This window comes from Rhinatrema bivittatum, unplaced genomic scaffold (genome assembly GCF_901001135.1).
Source record: "Rhinatrema bivittatum unplaced genomic scaffold, aRhiBiv1.1, whole genome shotgun sequence".
In the NCBI taxonomy this organism is placed as follows: domain Eukaryota; kingdom Metazoa; phylum Chordata; class Amphibia; order Gymnophiona; family Rhinatrematidae; genus Rhinatrema; species Rhinatrema bivittatum.
This window is the reverse complement of record NW_021820565.1, coordinates 42,216-60,255: the sequence shown is the minus strand read 5'-3', so window position 1 is coordinate 60,255 and position 18,040 is coordinate 42,216. Positions and strand designations below refer to the sequence as shown.

Below are 18,040 nucleotides of genomic sequence, written 5' to 3'. Positions count from 1 at the left end.
GCTACTACCAGGAAGAGCACTTCTCCTTCCAAAGGGAGACCCAAGGAACATCCCTAAAAACTACTGATGCAACAGTGTGCTGACCTGCAATCTACAAGCTTGTTCACTGCAATAGGAACTGATGCAGATAGGATATTTAATCGAACAAAAGGTGTACAAGAGAGGAGCATATGAAACTAGAGACAGATAATGACTGAAACCTAAGGATAGCATGGATTGATTATTTAAAAAAATATATATATGGTTGTGATAGCATCCCATGCTCTTGACATGTGCACAGTGAATCCTGGATTGATTGCGTACATTAAGTTTAACATGAATATGTGGAAGACTGCTCTCTCGGTTAGGAAGATGGACAGTGTTGTTCCTAGCATCAAAACCCAGCAAGGACTATTTCAGTGAGTTTCCCTGTCACCATGCCTGTTATGCCTGGCACTGAATCCACTGAGTACTCTGATTAACTTCTCAGGCTATGGGTTTAGCCTTAATTGCAGCAACACTAATGATCACGGATGACGTCACACCTACTCTTTGTAGATGACTTGATGGCTCTCAGCTCCTGTGATTGTCATTTAGCAGAACAACTCTCAAGCAGTGAAGAGCTGCTCGGATGACAAGATGACATTTGGCCTGGAAAATCAAGCAAAAGTGAAAACTACTCTCTGATTGAAGAATGTAACCTAAAGGAGCTTGACTGGGAAAGTGTGCAAGGGACCCACTGGACTGACAAGGCCAAAGCAGTGGAGGGATTGTAGGTAGCAAAGCCGATTTTATTAGGAAAAACGTAAGTTCTTAAGAAATCAGTCACTTGGCTTTCTATTTAAACCTATCAGTGTAGCAAGATGGCCCTTGAGCAGCACAGCCTACAAAAGGTGTAGTCACAGTATTACAGACTAGAGAATCCTTGACTTCTAAGACAAGGAAGGGACTGGCCTTACACCCCAGCCAGGCTCTAGGCTTGCAGTGGGGAAAATGCACCAGGCCTTTACGTAGATCTAGGCCCAGTCCTTAAACAGGGGAAAATGTCCCTTCAAATTGATTCCTGCAGAGCTTTCTTGTTGCCACAGGGAGAGAGATCCCTAAACCCCGCTGCACTGGCATAAGCTGAGAGGATCTCTACTACCGTACTTCCTTGGCTTCTAAGGCTACTCTGGCTTCATTCAACCAATCGAGTGCCACTGTTCTTGACTCCCCTTTCAACTGGTTGACAAACTTGGCTGCCAGCTCCAAATCCCCATACACCGTGAGGTACGAGACACAGGAGAGTAAGTAGTCTGAATGTGTTTAGGTCCTGAGCGCTCAGCTCAACTGTGGATTTGAGTTGCCTGGGTTCAAAGGTGAGGAGGGACTTGCAGGTCCCTGGCATGGGGCGCCCAGGAGACGTGGCTGGTGTGCGGGTCACGGAAACTGACGCTCAGTACAAGCCTCCGTTTTATCCCGCAGCGGCTAATTTACTGGCACGATATGCACGCACAATATATGTGGCCTGGAGCCGTGTATATTGTGCGCCCAGAAATGTCTTTTTTCCGTCAAGCCTTTTTATTTTATTTTTTTCATGACTCTGCTTTCTGTGGTTCCTCCTACCTAAGTATTGCGACAATACTAAGTAGGGAGAACCACAGAAAAGCGGTATTTTTGTTTTTTTAATTGAGTGGCGTTGCGCAGCAAGACGTTATGCCAGCTTCAGGGAAGGCATTGCATTTGCCAGGTTAACATGTGCGTGTTGGGTGCACAGCGTTTCTGTTTGTACCCCAGATCATTCCAGACAAGTGGGTTTTACATCCCTACCAGCAGATGGAGGCAGAGAACAAAAACTGTTCTGAAACTGCTACATAGCCTAGAGCGCCACCTGCAGTCCCTCAGTATTTCTCTGGCTCCAGCAGATGCTGGAGTTAAAAAAAAAAAAAAAAAAAAGAATTAGAGGTTGGAGAAGAGGAGATGCTCCCTGAGGTGTTAGGTCATCCCTCAGGTGGAGCTGAGCAAGCAGGGGATGGTGATCCCTGGGAGCTTGATCCGGAGTGGTTCCAGGGGTCTACTAGGGGTCCTGGCTCCCTCTGTATCCCTGAAAACTTCTTCCTAGAAGAGTGACCAGCAGCAAGAAAGTATCCTTAGGTTTTTTTTCTGCGTGTTGGTTTGTTCTTTGCTGGGCTGTTCCTGGCTCTTTAAGAATAAAAAAAAAAAAAAAGTGAGGTGGAGCGGCAGCGCATCGGGTCGTTCCCTTGCAGTGCAAGGCAGGCCAGAGCTGGGTAAGGAGCATCGCGGGGACCACAACTCGCAGCGATCGGCTCAGGGAGTCTGTGATTGAGCTGCACGGCTGTTTTTTCCCTCAGTAGCCCATGCTTGTTTAGTTTTTTCCCCCACGCCGCAACTGCGTGGCAAGGTGCACGCTCAGCTGCGTGTGTCTAAAAATGGCGCCGCCGGCAGCGTATCGCAAGAAAAGTTGCCGCCCTGGGACATCTTATTCCGCGGCTTTAGGCCGTAATTGCGCTTCAGGCGGGGAAGGTTCCTTGGGAGGGGGAGGTGGGGCACTGATCCCGGGCACAGGACCACTCGATCTCAGGTCCCAGTGGCTGACTCGACTGGGGATCTGGAGGGCCTTACAGTTAAGGGGAAAACAAAGGCCCAGGAGGAGAACTGAAGCAGGGCACAGAGATTCCCCTCCCCCCTTGTTGCCAATGTTTGCATTGGTGCAGGAGTTGGTGGGGGGGGGGGGGGGGGGGATCAGGCCAGTCCTGGGTCAAATGAGGAGGAGGACATGGGTTTCTTCACAGATATGCACAAAAAGCGTTCCTGGCCAGGAAGTGTGTGGGGAGCCAAGCAGTCAGCGGGTCCTCAGGTTTGTACTGCTCTGAAGCCCCCACGGACTTCCTCAACTAGGGGGTGAGACCACCACCTCCACTGCCTGGGCCTGGATTACCCGGAAGGTCATGGTGCTTTGGGGGGACTCTGACCCAGATGTTGATCCCGGGGTTGTTCCTGGGGAGCTGGCGGATCCCAATCAGGTGGTAGATAAGGACATGGCAGATCCGGAGGAAATTCTGGTAGCGGAAGGAGATGATCCCTGTGTGGTGCGGCTATTCCGTAAGGAGGAACTGAAGCCGCTTATTCCCCATGTTCAGCAGGAGCTGGGGATTAAACTGATCCAAGAGGAGTCTGACAAAGAGGGGGTGGACCCAGTATTGGATGATCTCCGGGGTCCTCCTCCAGCTTTTCCGCTCCCAAAGAAGGTCAGGAAACTGGTAAGGAGTGTGATCTCCCAGAGGTGGGCTTGGAGGGGCCAGGGCTATGGCAAAGTTGTGTTCTCTGACCGAGGAAGTGCTTCATCAGTTAGAGTTGCCCAAGGTGGATGCTTCGGTGTCGGCGGTCACCAAGTAGACTACGATCCCGGTAGCGGGGTAAGGAGCCTTAAAGGACGCGCAGGATCGTAAGCCGGAGATTCATCTGAAGCGGATCTTCGAGGTCTCAGCTTTGAGGCCGCGATCAGTAGTAGCCTTATGCAAAGGGCATGTTTGTGCTGGGTCCAGGAGGCTCAGGAGAAGTCTTCAGCCACGACTGGGGCTGATTGCCAGGCAGCCTAGGTGGAAACCAGATTGCATATGTGGTGGATGCTCTTTCCAGTGTGATCCAGACTTCGGCCAGAAGTATGAATGCGGCGGTCACAGCTCGATGCTTGTTATGGCTGCGAAATTGGTTGGCTGACGTGTCCAGGTCGCAACTCTGTAATCTCCCCTTCAAGAGAAAATTGCTGTTTGGGAAGGCCTTGGAGCAGTTGATCAAGGTGCTGGGAGAATCAAAGGACCCGTAAGCTGCCGGAGGATAGGAAGGCAGCCCGGAAAACATTTCCACCTCATTCCCGGGAAGGTCACCGTTTTTGTTGCCTGAAGAGTTCTGTGCCAGTTGGGGAACAGAAGCAATGTTCCAGGCGGCAGCAGTCCTGAACGCTTATTATGTAGCTTTATATTGCCTTCAGTCGCATAAAGAGCATTTTGCATAGATTCAGAGAAACCGGGAATAGCCCAGAGAAGAATCCCAACACTGCAGCATTTTGGCAGTCCTCACTACCTGCAGGAGGGGATCATTCAATTTCAATAACATTCCTCCTTAACATTCAGGCTACTCACCGTTTCAGTCTTGCCACGTTTTACCCTCATCTCATAATCAGCTATACAGAAGGAGAAATGCTATTGAAATTGAGTCCCCTGATGCAGGCAGCAAGGACTGCCGAAACGCTGTTGCTATTCCCGGTTTCTCTGAATGTATGCAAAATGCTCTTTATGCGATTTTATTTATATACATTTCTATACCGTCATATAGCACAGGCCGTCACAACGGTTCACAAACATATAAATAAAAAGATAAACTGTAAAACAATATAAAATACAATAAACACAATAAATGATTAGAAATAAAATAATAAAGAATAAAAAGATAAATTCATTATCACTCAAAATGTTCCTAGGATATAAAAGCCAATATAAAGTCACAGAATTAAGAGTTCAGATGATTACTGGAAAAAGCCTTCCTACAGTGGTATGGGATAATGCAGTGCTGTTGGTAGGAATGATCAAAGAAAGACCTCGACAGATGATTACACACCAGAATTCTGCTATAGATGGATTTGTCTCTTAAACTGGACTGATGAAGGCTGAGCGTTTGAGATTATACAGCAGACACTTCAAACACTTTTGACTTCTTTTGAAATATTTATATTAATGTTTATTAATGGGACTTATACACCTGTTTTCATATATTTCTCTTGTGAGTCATTTTTAAACAATTATATATAGCTGCTGTCAATAGCTTTTGGATGGCTCTTGCTGATTTAGGGTGCTGTTTTTTGGTCTATTTAGTTTTAGATGTTATGTACCATTTGTCATTGTTTTTCTTTGTGTGTGTGTGTGTGTGTCTTTTTTTTTTTTTTTTGGGTAACTGGGGTGGTTTTGGTACCTTTTAGATTGAAGTTTATTATAAGTAGGGAGTTTTATAAGGGAGATGTTATCGGCTGCCTGAACTATAAAAAAACATTTCTAAGATTTTTCTATGTGATATTCCTATGAAAGTGATTTTGGTTTACTTTTGAATGCTGTTCTGTTTTAGGTGTTTTGGACTATTTTAGCTGACAACAGTTGGACCCGAGAGAATGGAAGCTGTCGGTAGAAGCCTTCAATCTTATCCGGTCCCATTGGGGCAGTCCAGGTCTGGATCTAATAGCATCCAGGAGCAATGCCAAGATGTCAAGGTCCTTCAGTCACAGATGGGAGGTTGGAGCTGAGGGCTTGACACTCTGGTTCTTCTGTGGCCTGCAGGGGTTCCTTTGCATGTGTTCCTGCCATGGCATCTCACAGGCCAGGTGTTACGACGCATCAAGAAGCATCCAGGTCGAGTGGCACTGGTCGCGCCAGAGTGGCCGCATCATCTGTGGTTCACAGATCTGGTTCAGCTCGCTGTGGATGTGCCTCTGAGGTTGGCTTATCTAAGGGGGGCTATTAAGACAAGGTCCTGTTTTCTCGGATCGGACAGATCACTTTGGTCTCGCAGCTTGGCTTTTGAGAAGAGACATTTGCGATTCAGAGGTTACTCGGAACCAGTGATTTCCACGTTGCTTCAGGCTAGGAGGTTGGCCACATTTATGGCATATGTCCGGGCGTGGAGAGTTTTCAACAACTGGTGCGTTGAAGAAGGTGTTGACCTGTTGAGAATGGATATTCCACAAGTATTGGCCTTTCTGCAGCACGGCCTTTCCGAGGGTTTAGCTTACAATTCACTGCAGGTTCAGGTGGCAGCCTTGGGTTGTCTTGGAGGCAAGTTTTGAAGAAGGTCATTGGCCTCACATCTGGATGTGGTGAGGTTCCTCAAAGGGGGTTAAGCATCTTCATCTGCCGGTGCATAGGTTGTGTCTGGTGTGGAGTTTAAACTTTAGTATTGCTTTGTGGTCCTCCATTTGAGCCATTGAGGAAGGTCTCGTTGAAGGACCTCACTCTGAAAGTGGTTTTTCTGGTGCCAATTTGTTCAGCTTGGAGAATTTCGCAGCTGTAGGTTTTATCCTGTAGGGAGCCTTTTCTGAGAATCTCAAATGAGGGAGTTTTGTTGCATACGATACCCTCATTCTTTCGTAAGGTTGTTTCTGCCTGCCATCTGAATCATAGTAGAACTGCGTGCTTTCCCGAATTGATCGGATGAATCGTCTGAGTCCAGGGAGCTTCATCTCTTGGATGTTCGGGTGCTGTTGCGTTATTTAAAAGTTACCAACAGTTTTTGGCGATCGGATCATTTGTTTGTGGTGTTTAGAGGTGCAAAGAAGGGTTGCAAGGCTTCCAAGGACACAATAGCACATTGGCTGAAGGAAGCAATTGCAAAGGAAGGATGATTCTGGATGGATTGCCTGCACACTCTACTAGAGCCAGGCAGCTTCTTGGGCTGCGTGTCAGTTGGTTTCACTGCAGGAGATTTGTAGAGCAGCGTCATAGTCATCTTTACACACTTTTTCTTGCCATTACTGGTTGGATGTTCAGGCTCTGGGTACGGTGTCCTTTGGCGAAGGTGTGTTGCATGGGGGTCTTTCATGGACCCGCCCAGTGTAGGGTTGCTTTGGTACATCCTACTTGTCTGGACTGATCCGGGGTGTGAACAGGGAAGGAAAATTGGTTCCTACCAGCTAATTTTCGTTGCTGAAATACCCACAGATCAGTCCAGAGACCCCACCCCTGTGTATTTTTTGCTCAAGGCTGTTGCGGCCTGATTGTTTTGTTTTCCCTTGGTCTGTTAATGATTATGCTATGTTCAGGGGGTTTCCTATTGTTCTGGTTAAGTGTTTCCCCTTAATTACACAATAGTTGGAGGTGGTTGATCTCTAATCTGGCTTGGGTACAGGTCAATACTGAGGGTCTGCAGGTGTTACTCTTGGTTATGTAGCAGTGCCTCAAACTCTTTGGTTCTCTTCCTCCATCTGCTGGTAGGGATGCAAAACCCACTTGTCTGGACTGATCTGTGGTACTTCAGGACCAAAATTAGCAGGTAAGAACCAATTTTTCTATTTTTTGCATTGGGGGTAATAGCTAATAGCCTCATCTACATGGCATTTACAGTGATGATCGCTACTAGCTATGTCTTTGTTTGGACATGCTGATTCCCTTACTGTATCGGGAGTTAGTCTAGTGTTTCCAACTGCTTGTTAACCTGTGCGCTAGGCGCACTTTAGTGATTCGGCCCTATTGTCGGCATACCCAGCCTTGATGGTCTGAACTGCACTTTCCAGTGGTTCTGTAGGCCTCTCTCCCATTGCAGTCTTCATGATGAACTTTAATGCCTCAGTTGAAAGCCACAATCTATGAGCTCTTCTGGCCTCTTCTTCTGCAGCTGCTTGCCCCTAGACAGCCTTTTCGGTTCCCTTCAGTCGGGCATTATATCCAATGTGAAGGTGTCAAGTTGTTCCTGAGAAAGAGGTCGAAACTGAATTTCCTGCTGAGATAGTTTCTCAGCCAATTGCAGCTAGAATTCTGACTTCAGATCACCTGGGACATTCCTTTTCCAACTAATTGTAACTTTTGTTTCTTCTGATTATAATAAGTTGTTTAGGTTTACTGTTCTGTCCCTGTTCGATGTAAACCAATCTGATATGGTATTTAACCTTGAAGGTCGGTATAGAAAAATGATAAATAAATAAATAAATAATTCAAAAAGCAAGAAAACCTGGCATCATGGTAAAGAAGAAAAGCACAAGAATGGCACTGCTGATAGAAGTCTCAGTACCAAGCAATTATTCTGTGGATTGTATGGAGAGACAAGATCAAGTAGCAAGAGATGCAATCTGAGACCAAAAAAATGTGGCAGAACGAACAGAAATAGTCCCACTTGTATTTGGTGCCATGGGCCTGATGATGAAGGACTTCCAAGTGTTGCTTGTACATAATTACTCCTTATGAACTCCAGAAGGAGGATATCTTTGGACAATGCAGTAAAACTGAGAGGTTGAGATCATATCCGACATACCCTGACTTACGAATTAGGTTCATTCCTGTCATGGTCTGTGCAAAAACTAATCTATTTGGAGGCATTACCTCTGTAGAGAAAAGACAGACTAAATAGAAATATCCAAGAGCTGAAGGACTGTTTCCATGGTGCAGACATGCTGGGTGTGGGAAACTCATACTCCTGCAGTCCCAGCCTCTCCCAGCAGGAGTCGCTGTAGGGAATGGTGCAGAAGAGCTGGATGTGAGGTGATCACAGCTCCTGCAGTCCCAGCCTCTCCCAGCAGGAGTCACCGTAGGGCATGGTCATTGTTTAAGGGTGACACTTGGTGGCCAGATTTAGGGTCTGTGATTGCAGGATTCCAGAAGGAGCCCTGATGTGTAATGCCCCTGGCCCAGGACTGTCACTGCAATAAGCAGATTAAGTTGTTGGTGGAAGGGTGCGGTATATAATAGGGACCTTCATTTTCAGTGTTCATTTTGCCTGGGAAATCCAATGTTGGGGAAAAAAAAGAAATGTGTGGGGGAAAATGACTTTTCCACTGCTTTTTCTCCTGTGTGTATTTGAAAAGTCATTGTTCCACTGACATCTTTTGTTATAACATTGAAATTCCCAGGCAAAATAAAAGCTGAAGAGAATAAAGGGCCCTAGATATGAAATAAGAGGGAAAGTCACATTAATTATAAATGAAAGCTCATGGTGCAGGCTGCAACTAACGGTGTGTGAAGTAACCGCGGCCTTCCAGGATTCTCTCTTACTGCTAGTATTTTTGTTCTGCTTATTTCTCCCCTGCAGGGTTCTGTCGGGGGTGGGCACAGAACAAGGCTGGATGACTCTGAAGCTCATTTCCCTTCTGTACCTGGCCATGCAGCTGGGATGCATCGCACTGATTAACTTCTCCCTGGGATTCCTCTTGGCGGCCACCATGGTACCTGTAGCGGCCATCGTCCAGCCCGTAGGGCCCAGGTATGCCCCACCTCTTCCTTCACTTTTACCTCCTAAATCAAATCTTCCCTGTGAATCTCTACAAAATCAGGTGCAGGGAGGAGGCTGGCAACTGCCTGAGCCTAGTGGTAGAGAAGCGAATTGATCTGCAGGTAAAGGAAAAGGTGGTGGAGTAGAGGAAAATGTGGTTCTTACCTGCGAATTTTCGTTCCTGTAGTACCACAGATCAGTGCAGTGTTCACCCTGGTACCCATGAAGTCTAGCTGCAGGGACGGACAGATGTGTGACTTGGGGAAGTTGATGATGAACCCCACCATCTGCAGGGTCTGAACCATCAGGGCCAAAGCTTGCATGGCACCGGAGCGGGAGTCACTCCTGACCAGTCATCCAGGTATGGAAACACATGGACTGAGCGACTCCTGAGGTAGGCAGCCACCACCGCCAAGCATTTGGTGAAGACGCGGGGGCACAAGCGAAAGCTTTCCTGCCCAGGGACCGGGTGCTTGCCCTCGCCTCACTGGCCTCCCTCATCCGCAATAGCAGGAGGGTACCAGCCTGTCTCCTGCTCCGTCTGCTGGGCCGCATGGCGTCCTCTGTCCACGTGATGCCCTTAGCCCACCTCCACATGAGGAACCCTCAGTGGGCCTTGCGGTCCCAGTGGCGGCAGGCATCTCAGGATCTGGAGGTTCTGATCATGGTCACGGATCCCCTCAGGCTATCCCTGACCTGGTGGGGAAGCCCTCCCCAATCTAGATCGCAGGCTTCCCTTCCAACTCAGGCTTCCCCAAGTGACTCTCCCCACCGATGCTTCTCAGGGGTGGGGAGCCCACAGGAACGGCCTACACACTCAAGATCTCTGGACCACCACCAAAGCACATTGCCAGATAAACTTTCTAGAGTTTCAGGTGATACGGTACGCTTTGGCGTTCCAGGATCAGTTGTTGCCCAAGGAAGTTCTGATCCGGATGGACAATCAGGTTGCAATGTGGCACATCAACAAACAGGGCGGCAAGGGCTCGTTCCTCCTCTGCCAAGAGGCGGTGCAGGTCTGGAACTGGGCCCTCTCCCAAGGGATGTATCTGTGGGCAACCTATCTGCCAGGTCACCTCAACATGCTTGTGGATCGTCTCAGCCGGTCCTTCCAGCCACACGAGTGGTCGCTTAACCCAGCCGCAGCGGCCAGCCTATTCCGCCGTTGGGTACACCAGATGTGGACCTGTTCCCTTCACTGGGGGTAGGGCCTCCTGTATGCGTACTCCCATACATCTCAAAGGTTCTGTTGAAGCTTCAGGAGGATGGGGGGACCATGATTCTTGTGGCACCCTCCTGGCCTCGGCAGGTTTGGTTCCCATTCCTCCAGGACCTGTCTGTATGTGTCATAATGCCTCTGTATTGTTCCATGGTGAGACCGCACCTTGAATACCGTGTACAGTTCTGGTCGCTGCATCTCAAAAAAGATCTAGTTGCGATGGAGAAGGTACAGAGAAAGGTGTCCAAAATGATAAAGGGAATGGAACAGCTCCCCTATGAGGAAAGGCTGAAGAGGTTAGGACTGTTTAGCTTGGAGAAGAGATGGCTGAGGGGGGATATAATAGAGGTCTTTAAGATCATGAGAGGTCTTGTACGAATAGATGTGAATCGGTTATTTACATTTTCGGATAATAGAAGGACTAGGGGGCATTCCATGAATTTAGCAAATAGCACATTTAAGACTAATCGGAGAAAATTCTTTTTCACTCAACGCACAATAAAGCTCTGGAATTTGTTGCCAGAGGATGTGGTTAGTGCAGATAGTGTAGCTGGGTTCAAAAAGGTTTGGATAAGTTCTTGGAGGAGAAGTCCATTAATGGCTATTAATCAAATTTACTTAGGGAATAGCCACTGCTATTAATTGCATCAGTAGCACGGGATAGACTTAGTTTTTGGGTACTTGCCAGGTTCTTGTGGCCTGGATTGGCCACTGTTGGAAACAGGATGCTGGGCTTGATGGACCCTTGGTCTTGACCCAGCATGGCAATTTCTTATGTTCTTATGCGTGTACCCATCCCACTAGGGACAGTGCCCGACCTCATATCACAGAACCAGGGCACCCTGCGCCACCCGAACCTCCAGGCACTGGCCCTCACGGCTTGGATGTTGAGCACATGATCCTCCAGGCCTTACAGCTCTCAGACTGTTTCCTGGGTCCTGATCGAATCCCGGAAACCTTCAACCAGGAAGTTCTACACCTCAAAATGGAAGCGCTTTTCTATCTGGTGTGTAGGGCATGGGTTTGGACCCTTTCTCGTGTTGTTGGACCACCTGTGGCATTTGTCTAAGTCTCCGTTCCAGACCCGTTCCGTCAGGGTACACCTCAGCGCTGTCAGCATGTACCACTGAGATGTCGCTGGTACGCCCGTGTCGGTTCAGCCCCTCGGCTGTTTCATGAGGGGTCTCCTCCAAATGAGGCCCACTCTTTGGCCTCCAGCAACCTCCTGGGATCTCAGTGTTGTCCTGGCAAGACTGATGCAGCCTCCCTTTGAGCCTCTGCAGTCCTGAGACCTAAATTCCTCACCTGGAAAGTCATATTTCTGGTGGTGATCACTTTCGCTCGCAGGGTCAGTGAGCTTCAGGCCCTGGATACGTACTCACCATATACTAAGTTCTTCTATGACCGTGTGGTCCTGCTTACGCATCCCAAATTCTTGCCTAAGGTGGTGACTGATTTCCACATCAATCTGTCAATCGTTTCACCCACCTTCTTTGCGAGGCCACATTCCCACCCGGGAGAACGTGCTCGCCATACCCTGGACTATAAACGGGCACTAGCTTTTTACCTAGACCGCACCACGAACCACAGACGGTCCACCCAGCTTTTCGTGTCATTTGACTCCAACCGACTGGGTGCAGCGGTGGGTAAACATCGAATTGGCTGGCGGATTACATTGCCTTCTGCTACGAGCAGGCAGGCCATGGCAGTGTCGGTGGCCAATATGCATACAGTCTCCATCACAGAAATTTGCTGGGCTGCGACCTGGAGTTCCCTCCACATGTTTGTAGCTCACTACTGCCTTGACAGGGATAGCTGTCAGGGTGTAGTGCCTTTGATCAGTCTGTGCACTCTGTTCTTGCTGTTGCTCGGAGGCCTCTTTCCACATTCCCATTTGGGAACAGGATCAGTGATATCTGCGTTTTTGTGTCCTAGGGGAGCATTTCCAGTTCCAGGCCTTAATGTTCGACCTAGTGACAGCACCACAAGTGTTTTACCAAGGTCATTGTTGTGGTGTCTGCTGCTCTCAGATGGGAAGGTGTTATGGTCCACCCGTATCTTGACGATTGGCTGATTCAGGTGCTGACCCAGCAGAAGGCGGCACACGTGTCACATTGGATAGTTCAAGTATTTAGAAGGCTTGGGCTGATTGGTTTTGGCAAAATTGATCAATCTTCTTCCCACCCAATCCCTGGAATACGTGAGAGCATGGTTTGATATGTGGATTGGACATGTTTTCCTCACAGATGTGTGGGCGCACAAGATCTGCCAACAGGTGTAGCGATAGCTGGATCTCCCAGTCCTTTAGGAATATAAAGGTATTCTGTGGCCTGTGGGGGACCTTTGTTTACTGTAAGAAGTTGTCATCCTTCAGAGAGGCCTAGTTAAACAGCTGTGCTAGTAGAGCTGATAATTCATTCACACATTGATATTCTGGCCAAAGTTCATCATTTCTGTATTTTTGCTGAAATACAGGTCAGTGACAATCTTGTGAATCCAGTATGCATATTTTGCTGCATACAGTAGTAAACCTTCTGGTATCTCCCTACAGTTCTGTCCACTTGGGATTATCTATAGGAACTTGGATTTATGGCCATGGCCCTGGATTTGGTTCCGTGGGCTAGAGCTCACGTGCATCTTCTCCAAATAAGTCTTCTGGCAAGTTGGTGCCCACAGTCCTAGGATTATGAGTTCAGCTTCCACTAAGCCAGTAGGTGCACTAGTTGCTGTGGTGGTGGCTGATGCTCTCACATCTGTTGAAGGGAATCAGCCTGACCTGACCATTCCATCCTGGGTACTAGTGACGTCAGATGTGTGGCTCTCAGGTTGGGGGGGTGCTCATTGTCAGGATCAGATGATTCAGCGTCGATGGACCCCAGAGGAAGCTTTGTGGTCTTTCAATTGACTGGAGACCAGAGCCATTCCTTTGGCACTCCTCAGTTTCCTCCCACTGCTTCAGGGGAGGATCCTCTTGGACAATGCCAGAGCGGTTGCATATGTGAACCATCAGGGAGCAACCAGGAGCCAGGGTGTTTTGGCAGAGACATCACACTGTCTTCCCTGAGCAGAAAAAAATCTGCAGTGCATTTCGCCGGGCAGGAAAACATACAGGCAGACTTTCTCAGTTGGAATCTATTAGATCCCGGGAAATGGGAGCTTAGTCGGGGAATCTTTCAGATTTGCCATAGGTGCAGTCAGCCGGATCTGCAGGTGAATCTGATAGTGACCCGTCAAAATGTGAACGTGGAATGCTTCTTCATTCGAGACGGATAACGGGTCGATGGGAATCGACGATCTAGTGCATCCTTGGCTGGCAGAGGAACTACTGTATGTTTCCTCCATGGGCACTCGGCAGGTTGCTGCAGAAAATGGAGATGGAGTGCAACAGAGTCAATTTGGTGGTGCTGGATTGGCTGCACAGGCCTTGGTTACGCGGATCTCATGCGGCTGCACGTTGATCACCCCTAGCGCGTCCCGAGATCTTGGGGCCTCTTGACTAAGGGGCCAGTGGTAATGGATAATCCAGCTCCATTTTGACTTATGGCCTGGTTCTTGAGTGGTGGCAGTTCTGCAAGCAGGAATACTCTTCTTCTGTGATTTCAACTCTGTTGAAGTCTAGCAATTGGTCCACTTCTTTAGTGTATATTCATGTCTGGAGGCTATTTGAACAGTCTTTTGAGTCTTGATCTGAGTTCCTTTGGTGGGCTGCTGTTCTGTGTATTTTGGCCTTTCGCCAAGGAGATGGAGGTAAAGGACTCACCTTGAAATCTTTAAAGGTGCAGGTAGCAACTATCTCATCCTACTGAGTTCGGCTGCGTGATGTTCCCATTCACCTCACCCAAATGTGTCCCGATTTCTGAGTAGTTAAGTGGTTGCGCCTGCCTTTTTGGCCTATTGTCCTTCCTTGAACTTAATTTGGTCTTGAAAGCCCTAGCAGGGGCTCCCTTTGAACCCTTGCGGCAGATTCCTTGAAGGATCTGTCCCTAAAGGTGGTTTTTCTGGTAGCTATTTGTTCAGCAAGATGAGTTTCCAAGCTTCAGGCCTTAATCCTGTCGTGATTAGATTTTGGCGGATACGGTGGTCAGGCCCAGTACCTCCCTTTCTCCCAAAGGTGAAATCTGCATTTCAGATCAATCAGACCCTCGCCCTTCTGGCTCTTTCTCAAGAAGGATGCAGCACTGAGTATCATTCTCTCTGATGTTCGGATATGCGAAGGCTTACTATTCGCTACCAGGAGGTGATTAATGTCTTTCGTAAATCTGACAGACTATTTGTTCTCTTTGGCAATCCACATAAGGGAGAAACGGCACTGAAAGCTACTCTGGTTTGCTGGATAAAGGAAGCTGTTGAATCAGCTTATGTGCTGAAGGGCAAGAGGCCTCCAGAGTTGGTGCGAACACTCTCCACCAGGACGTTGTCAGAGTCTTGGGTGAGGTGCGCACACTTAACGCCAGCAGTCATTTATCAGGCGGCCTCTCTGCCCCGTTGTGTACCTTTTGTGAAGCATTACCAGCTGGATGTGATGGCAAAGGAGGACACGGGCACATGGTGCTGGGGTTCTCCGAGCAGCTGCCACTTCTGCCCACCTGCGTTGATAGCACTTTGGTACTTCCCACTCATCAGGGACTGGACCGGTGCGGCAGGACAAGATGGAAGGAGAAGTTTTCTTAACCTAATTTCCTTTCTGTTAGTCTCGCTGCACTGGTTCGGGATCCACCCGGGAAGCGAGGCTGTCTCATCTCAGAGTCTTGGGCAGACTGCCCTAACTCGGGACTTGGTTGCTATGCTCTGTGATTGCTCCGTCTTCATGGGTTTGTTCATTTGGTGTCTCCCCCCCCCCCCCCCCCCCCCCGGTTCGATTGTAGGGAAACTTCTTCTCAGGGTTTTGTTTGCATGCGTTTGATGTTTCTAGAGGGGGGTCTGATCCGAAGTTTTATCAGAAGGTTACTGGATTCCTGCTGCGTGGCACCAGGCCTAAGTGGCTGTGTTGTCGCAGTAAGAATCGGTGTCGTCTGCCGCCATCTGCTGGTAAAGGGGAAACCACCCACTCGTCAGGGACCGGAATGGTGCAGCAGGACTAATGGAAAGGAAACCAGCAGGTAAGAAATTCTCCTTGGTCTGACTCAACATGGTATAAACAGGAAAGGGAACTGAATAATCAGCTCTGTTGGCCTTAAGCTTGCCAAAGGCAGTAGGGCAGTGGTTCCCAAGCTGTGGGTCATTACTCCAAATGGGAGGGGGGGGGTCCCAGGAAACAGGGCTATTGGTCCTACTCTTCCCTAGCCCTCTGGACCTCCACCCCTACCTGCAGAATGGCTGCAGCAGTCAGCATGGGCCATAGACCTCCCTCCCTCCTGTGTGGCCTTCCTGTTAGATCAGAAATCCAGGCAGCGAGCTGGGCATCTTTTAGCACACACCGACTCCTGGGACCCACGTTGACTGCTGCTGTCGCCACCAGTAGGGGAGAGGAGAGAGGGAGTCTGCTGGAGAGGAGAGAGGGGTCTTCAATTTTGCTTTGGTCTGTATCTGGGGTTATGTGCACTTTCAGGTTGTAAGGCGGGGGTTTGGAAAGTGCTGCAGTAGAGAGAACGAGAGGGCAGTGTGCATAGGGAGGACTTGTGTGTAGAATAGGAATTTGCTTTTAAAGTCTTACGGTGGTGGTCTGCACACTTTAGGTTTCTTTCTTTTAACCTGCTCTTCTCTGTATCTGTTTTGGCAGGATTCTCTATGCTCTGCTGTTGATTCTGGTCACGCCAGCCACCACCCTCTTCCTCAGCATCTTCCTGTACCAGGAGCTGAGCGAGTATCCCCTGGGCATGCTGGAGTGCTGGCAGCTCTTCCTGCAGGCCATAGCTGGGGGCATGCTGGACCACTACCTCTACGGCTCCATCATCTACCCCTTCATCGCCCTCTTCGTCTACCCTTGCTGGCTTCAGCTCTGGAACATTGTCTTCTGGAAATGAGCAGTATCTGCATGTGCTCTGGGTTTGGGACTTGACCATTGCAGAACCTCGGGGGTGGGGCGGTGCCCTGGGGAGAGTCTGTTCTTTGTTGAGTGGTATCTGGCTGCAGTTTCATTGTGTGGTGCTATAGATCAAGCATCCTGCAGTAGCATTTTGATAACTATGAAGACTCCTGCCCTCCCTGTGCATTCTGAAGAAGCTGGACGATTCCTGCCCCCTCTCAACGGGGTTTCCCTGCGGACTCTGGAGAAGCTAGAAAGTATTGGAGTAGCAGCGCTGCACAGCCTGGATCTGCTCTTCTGTCAGAACAGGGGTGGTAGTTGTGTACTGCTTACTGGCACTGAGAATTTATGTATATATATATAATTTTTTTTTTTTATTTTAAGAAAGGAAAAAGTGTGACTTGACAATGGCTGTTGCCTGTGGCCTACAGCTGACCAGTGTGGATAAAAAAAAAACAAAACAAAAACTTAGTGTCATATGACTGGCCCATGGGGGAATGAAAGGGAATAAAAATGGAGTTTAGATCATGTGATTGATGGAGAGGGACTTTTTTATATGTATTAATTCTGCTGTCCGTCCATCCATCCTTCAGACGGTCTTTGTAGAAGCATGCATGCCAGGAGCCTGGGCGTGGGGGCATTGAAGACCTGACACTTCCTTAGACTGACCTAATCCTGGGACACGTCCCCCCTGGCCCCCAGAAGCCGCACCAGGGCTAGAGTTGTGTCAAGCAAGGTTTGGTTTGGGGGATGATGAAAGAGGAGGGCGCTCTTATAGGAAAGGGGCAGGAGCCTGATCCTTTGATATTGACAAGGTCTGGGCTAAGGCTGTGGGAGTTGATGGTTTCTGCAGAATTAGGTCTAAATCCACATTTCCTAGCGTGTAGCAGATGGACTCAGGACCAATGGGTATAGTGTACTCCTGCTAGCAGTTGGAGATGGATCAGATTTCAATCTGACGTCAGCCCCTAGTACATATACCCCTGCAGGAAGTGCAGCTCCTCAGTATTTTCCATCTCCATAGCAGTTAGGGACTATCTGCATGCTCTCAGAGCGTTAGAACCAAATTCAAAGAAGAAAATCCAAATTTAAAGAAGAAACCTACTTGAAGACGAGCCCTGCTCTCCTGCGGTGATACCCTCGGGTCCCTCCCCCAGTTGAGATTCCCGAGGTGATTTCCGTGGTCCCTCGGAGGTAAGCCTTGGTCCGGCTGAATCGCAGCGAGGGTGCACCCGCTGCCTCTCAGCCACGCCCAATCCTCGGGCGTGGCTGAGAGACAGCGGGTGCACCCTCGAGCACGGTGGTGAAGGTATTTGCCCTCTCCCCCCGCAGCCGGAGACCGCCCAGGACGAAACCGGGAAGCGCCGAAGACAAGGTAAGGTAGAAATCTTCTACTCGAATCCGGTCTCTGAGGTTCAAGGAGGAGGCACAGGTCACCGACCGGGTTGATCCGCACTAGCAGGGTCAGGCCCCAGCTATTTCCAAGAGTCTACCCACGTGGAGACTCTCCGAGGGGGTCGCAATATTGCCCGCGTGCTCGCCATCGCCATCTTGGCCCTATTCGCCACACCGTTCGCCTTTCGGCCCAAGCGCACAACTTCGACCTAGGTGCACAAAGCACTTGTGCGCATAGCCTTATATGCACATCAAACCTTGCGCGCATAAGTTGCACGCACAGAGCTGGGCGCATATCCGGCTGGGGGCACAGCTGCGCGCACAATTTACACGCTTTCTTAAGCGCACCGAAGCGCATAAGAGTTTACGTGCCGACAGCCATGGCACCTCCAGAAACAGGAATAAAAGCTCAAGGCCTCTGCCCAACATGCCACATCAGAGCCGCACAAAGCGAGGAGGATGACGCCCTGTGCACGCAATGCGAGGAGGCCCTGGGAGATCCAGGTCAGGGCCAGTGT

At 49.1% G+C, this 18,040-nt stretch overlaps 1 protein-coding gene across 4 annotated transcripts in view; it reads left to right on the top strand.

The window, feature by feature from the left end:
- GPAA1 (glycosylphosphatidylinositol anchor attachment 1) overlaps positions 1-16,657 on the top strand; it is a 92,142-nt gene extending 75,485 nt beyond the window's left edge. For all 4 annotated transcript variants that reach the window (XM_029586135.1, XM_029586136.1, XM_029586138.1 and 1 more), the window contains exons 12-13: positions 8,764-8,934; positions 15,882-16,657. In XM_029586135.1, the coding sequence (XP_029441995.1) occupies positions 8,764-8,934; positions 15,882-16,125 (415 nt within the window). In that variant the 3' untranslated portion in view covers positions 16,126-16,657. The remainder of the gene's footprint in view (positions 1-8,763; positions 8,935-15,881) is intronic.
- The last annotated feature ends 1,383 nt before the right edge of the window (positions 16,658-18,040 follow it).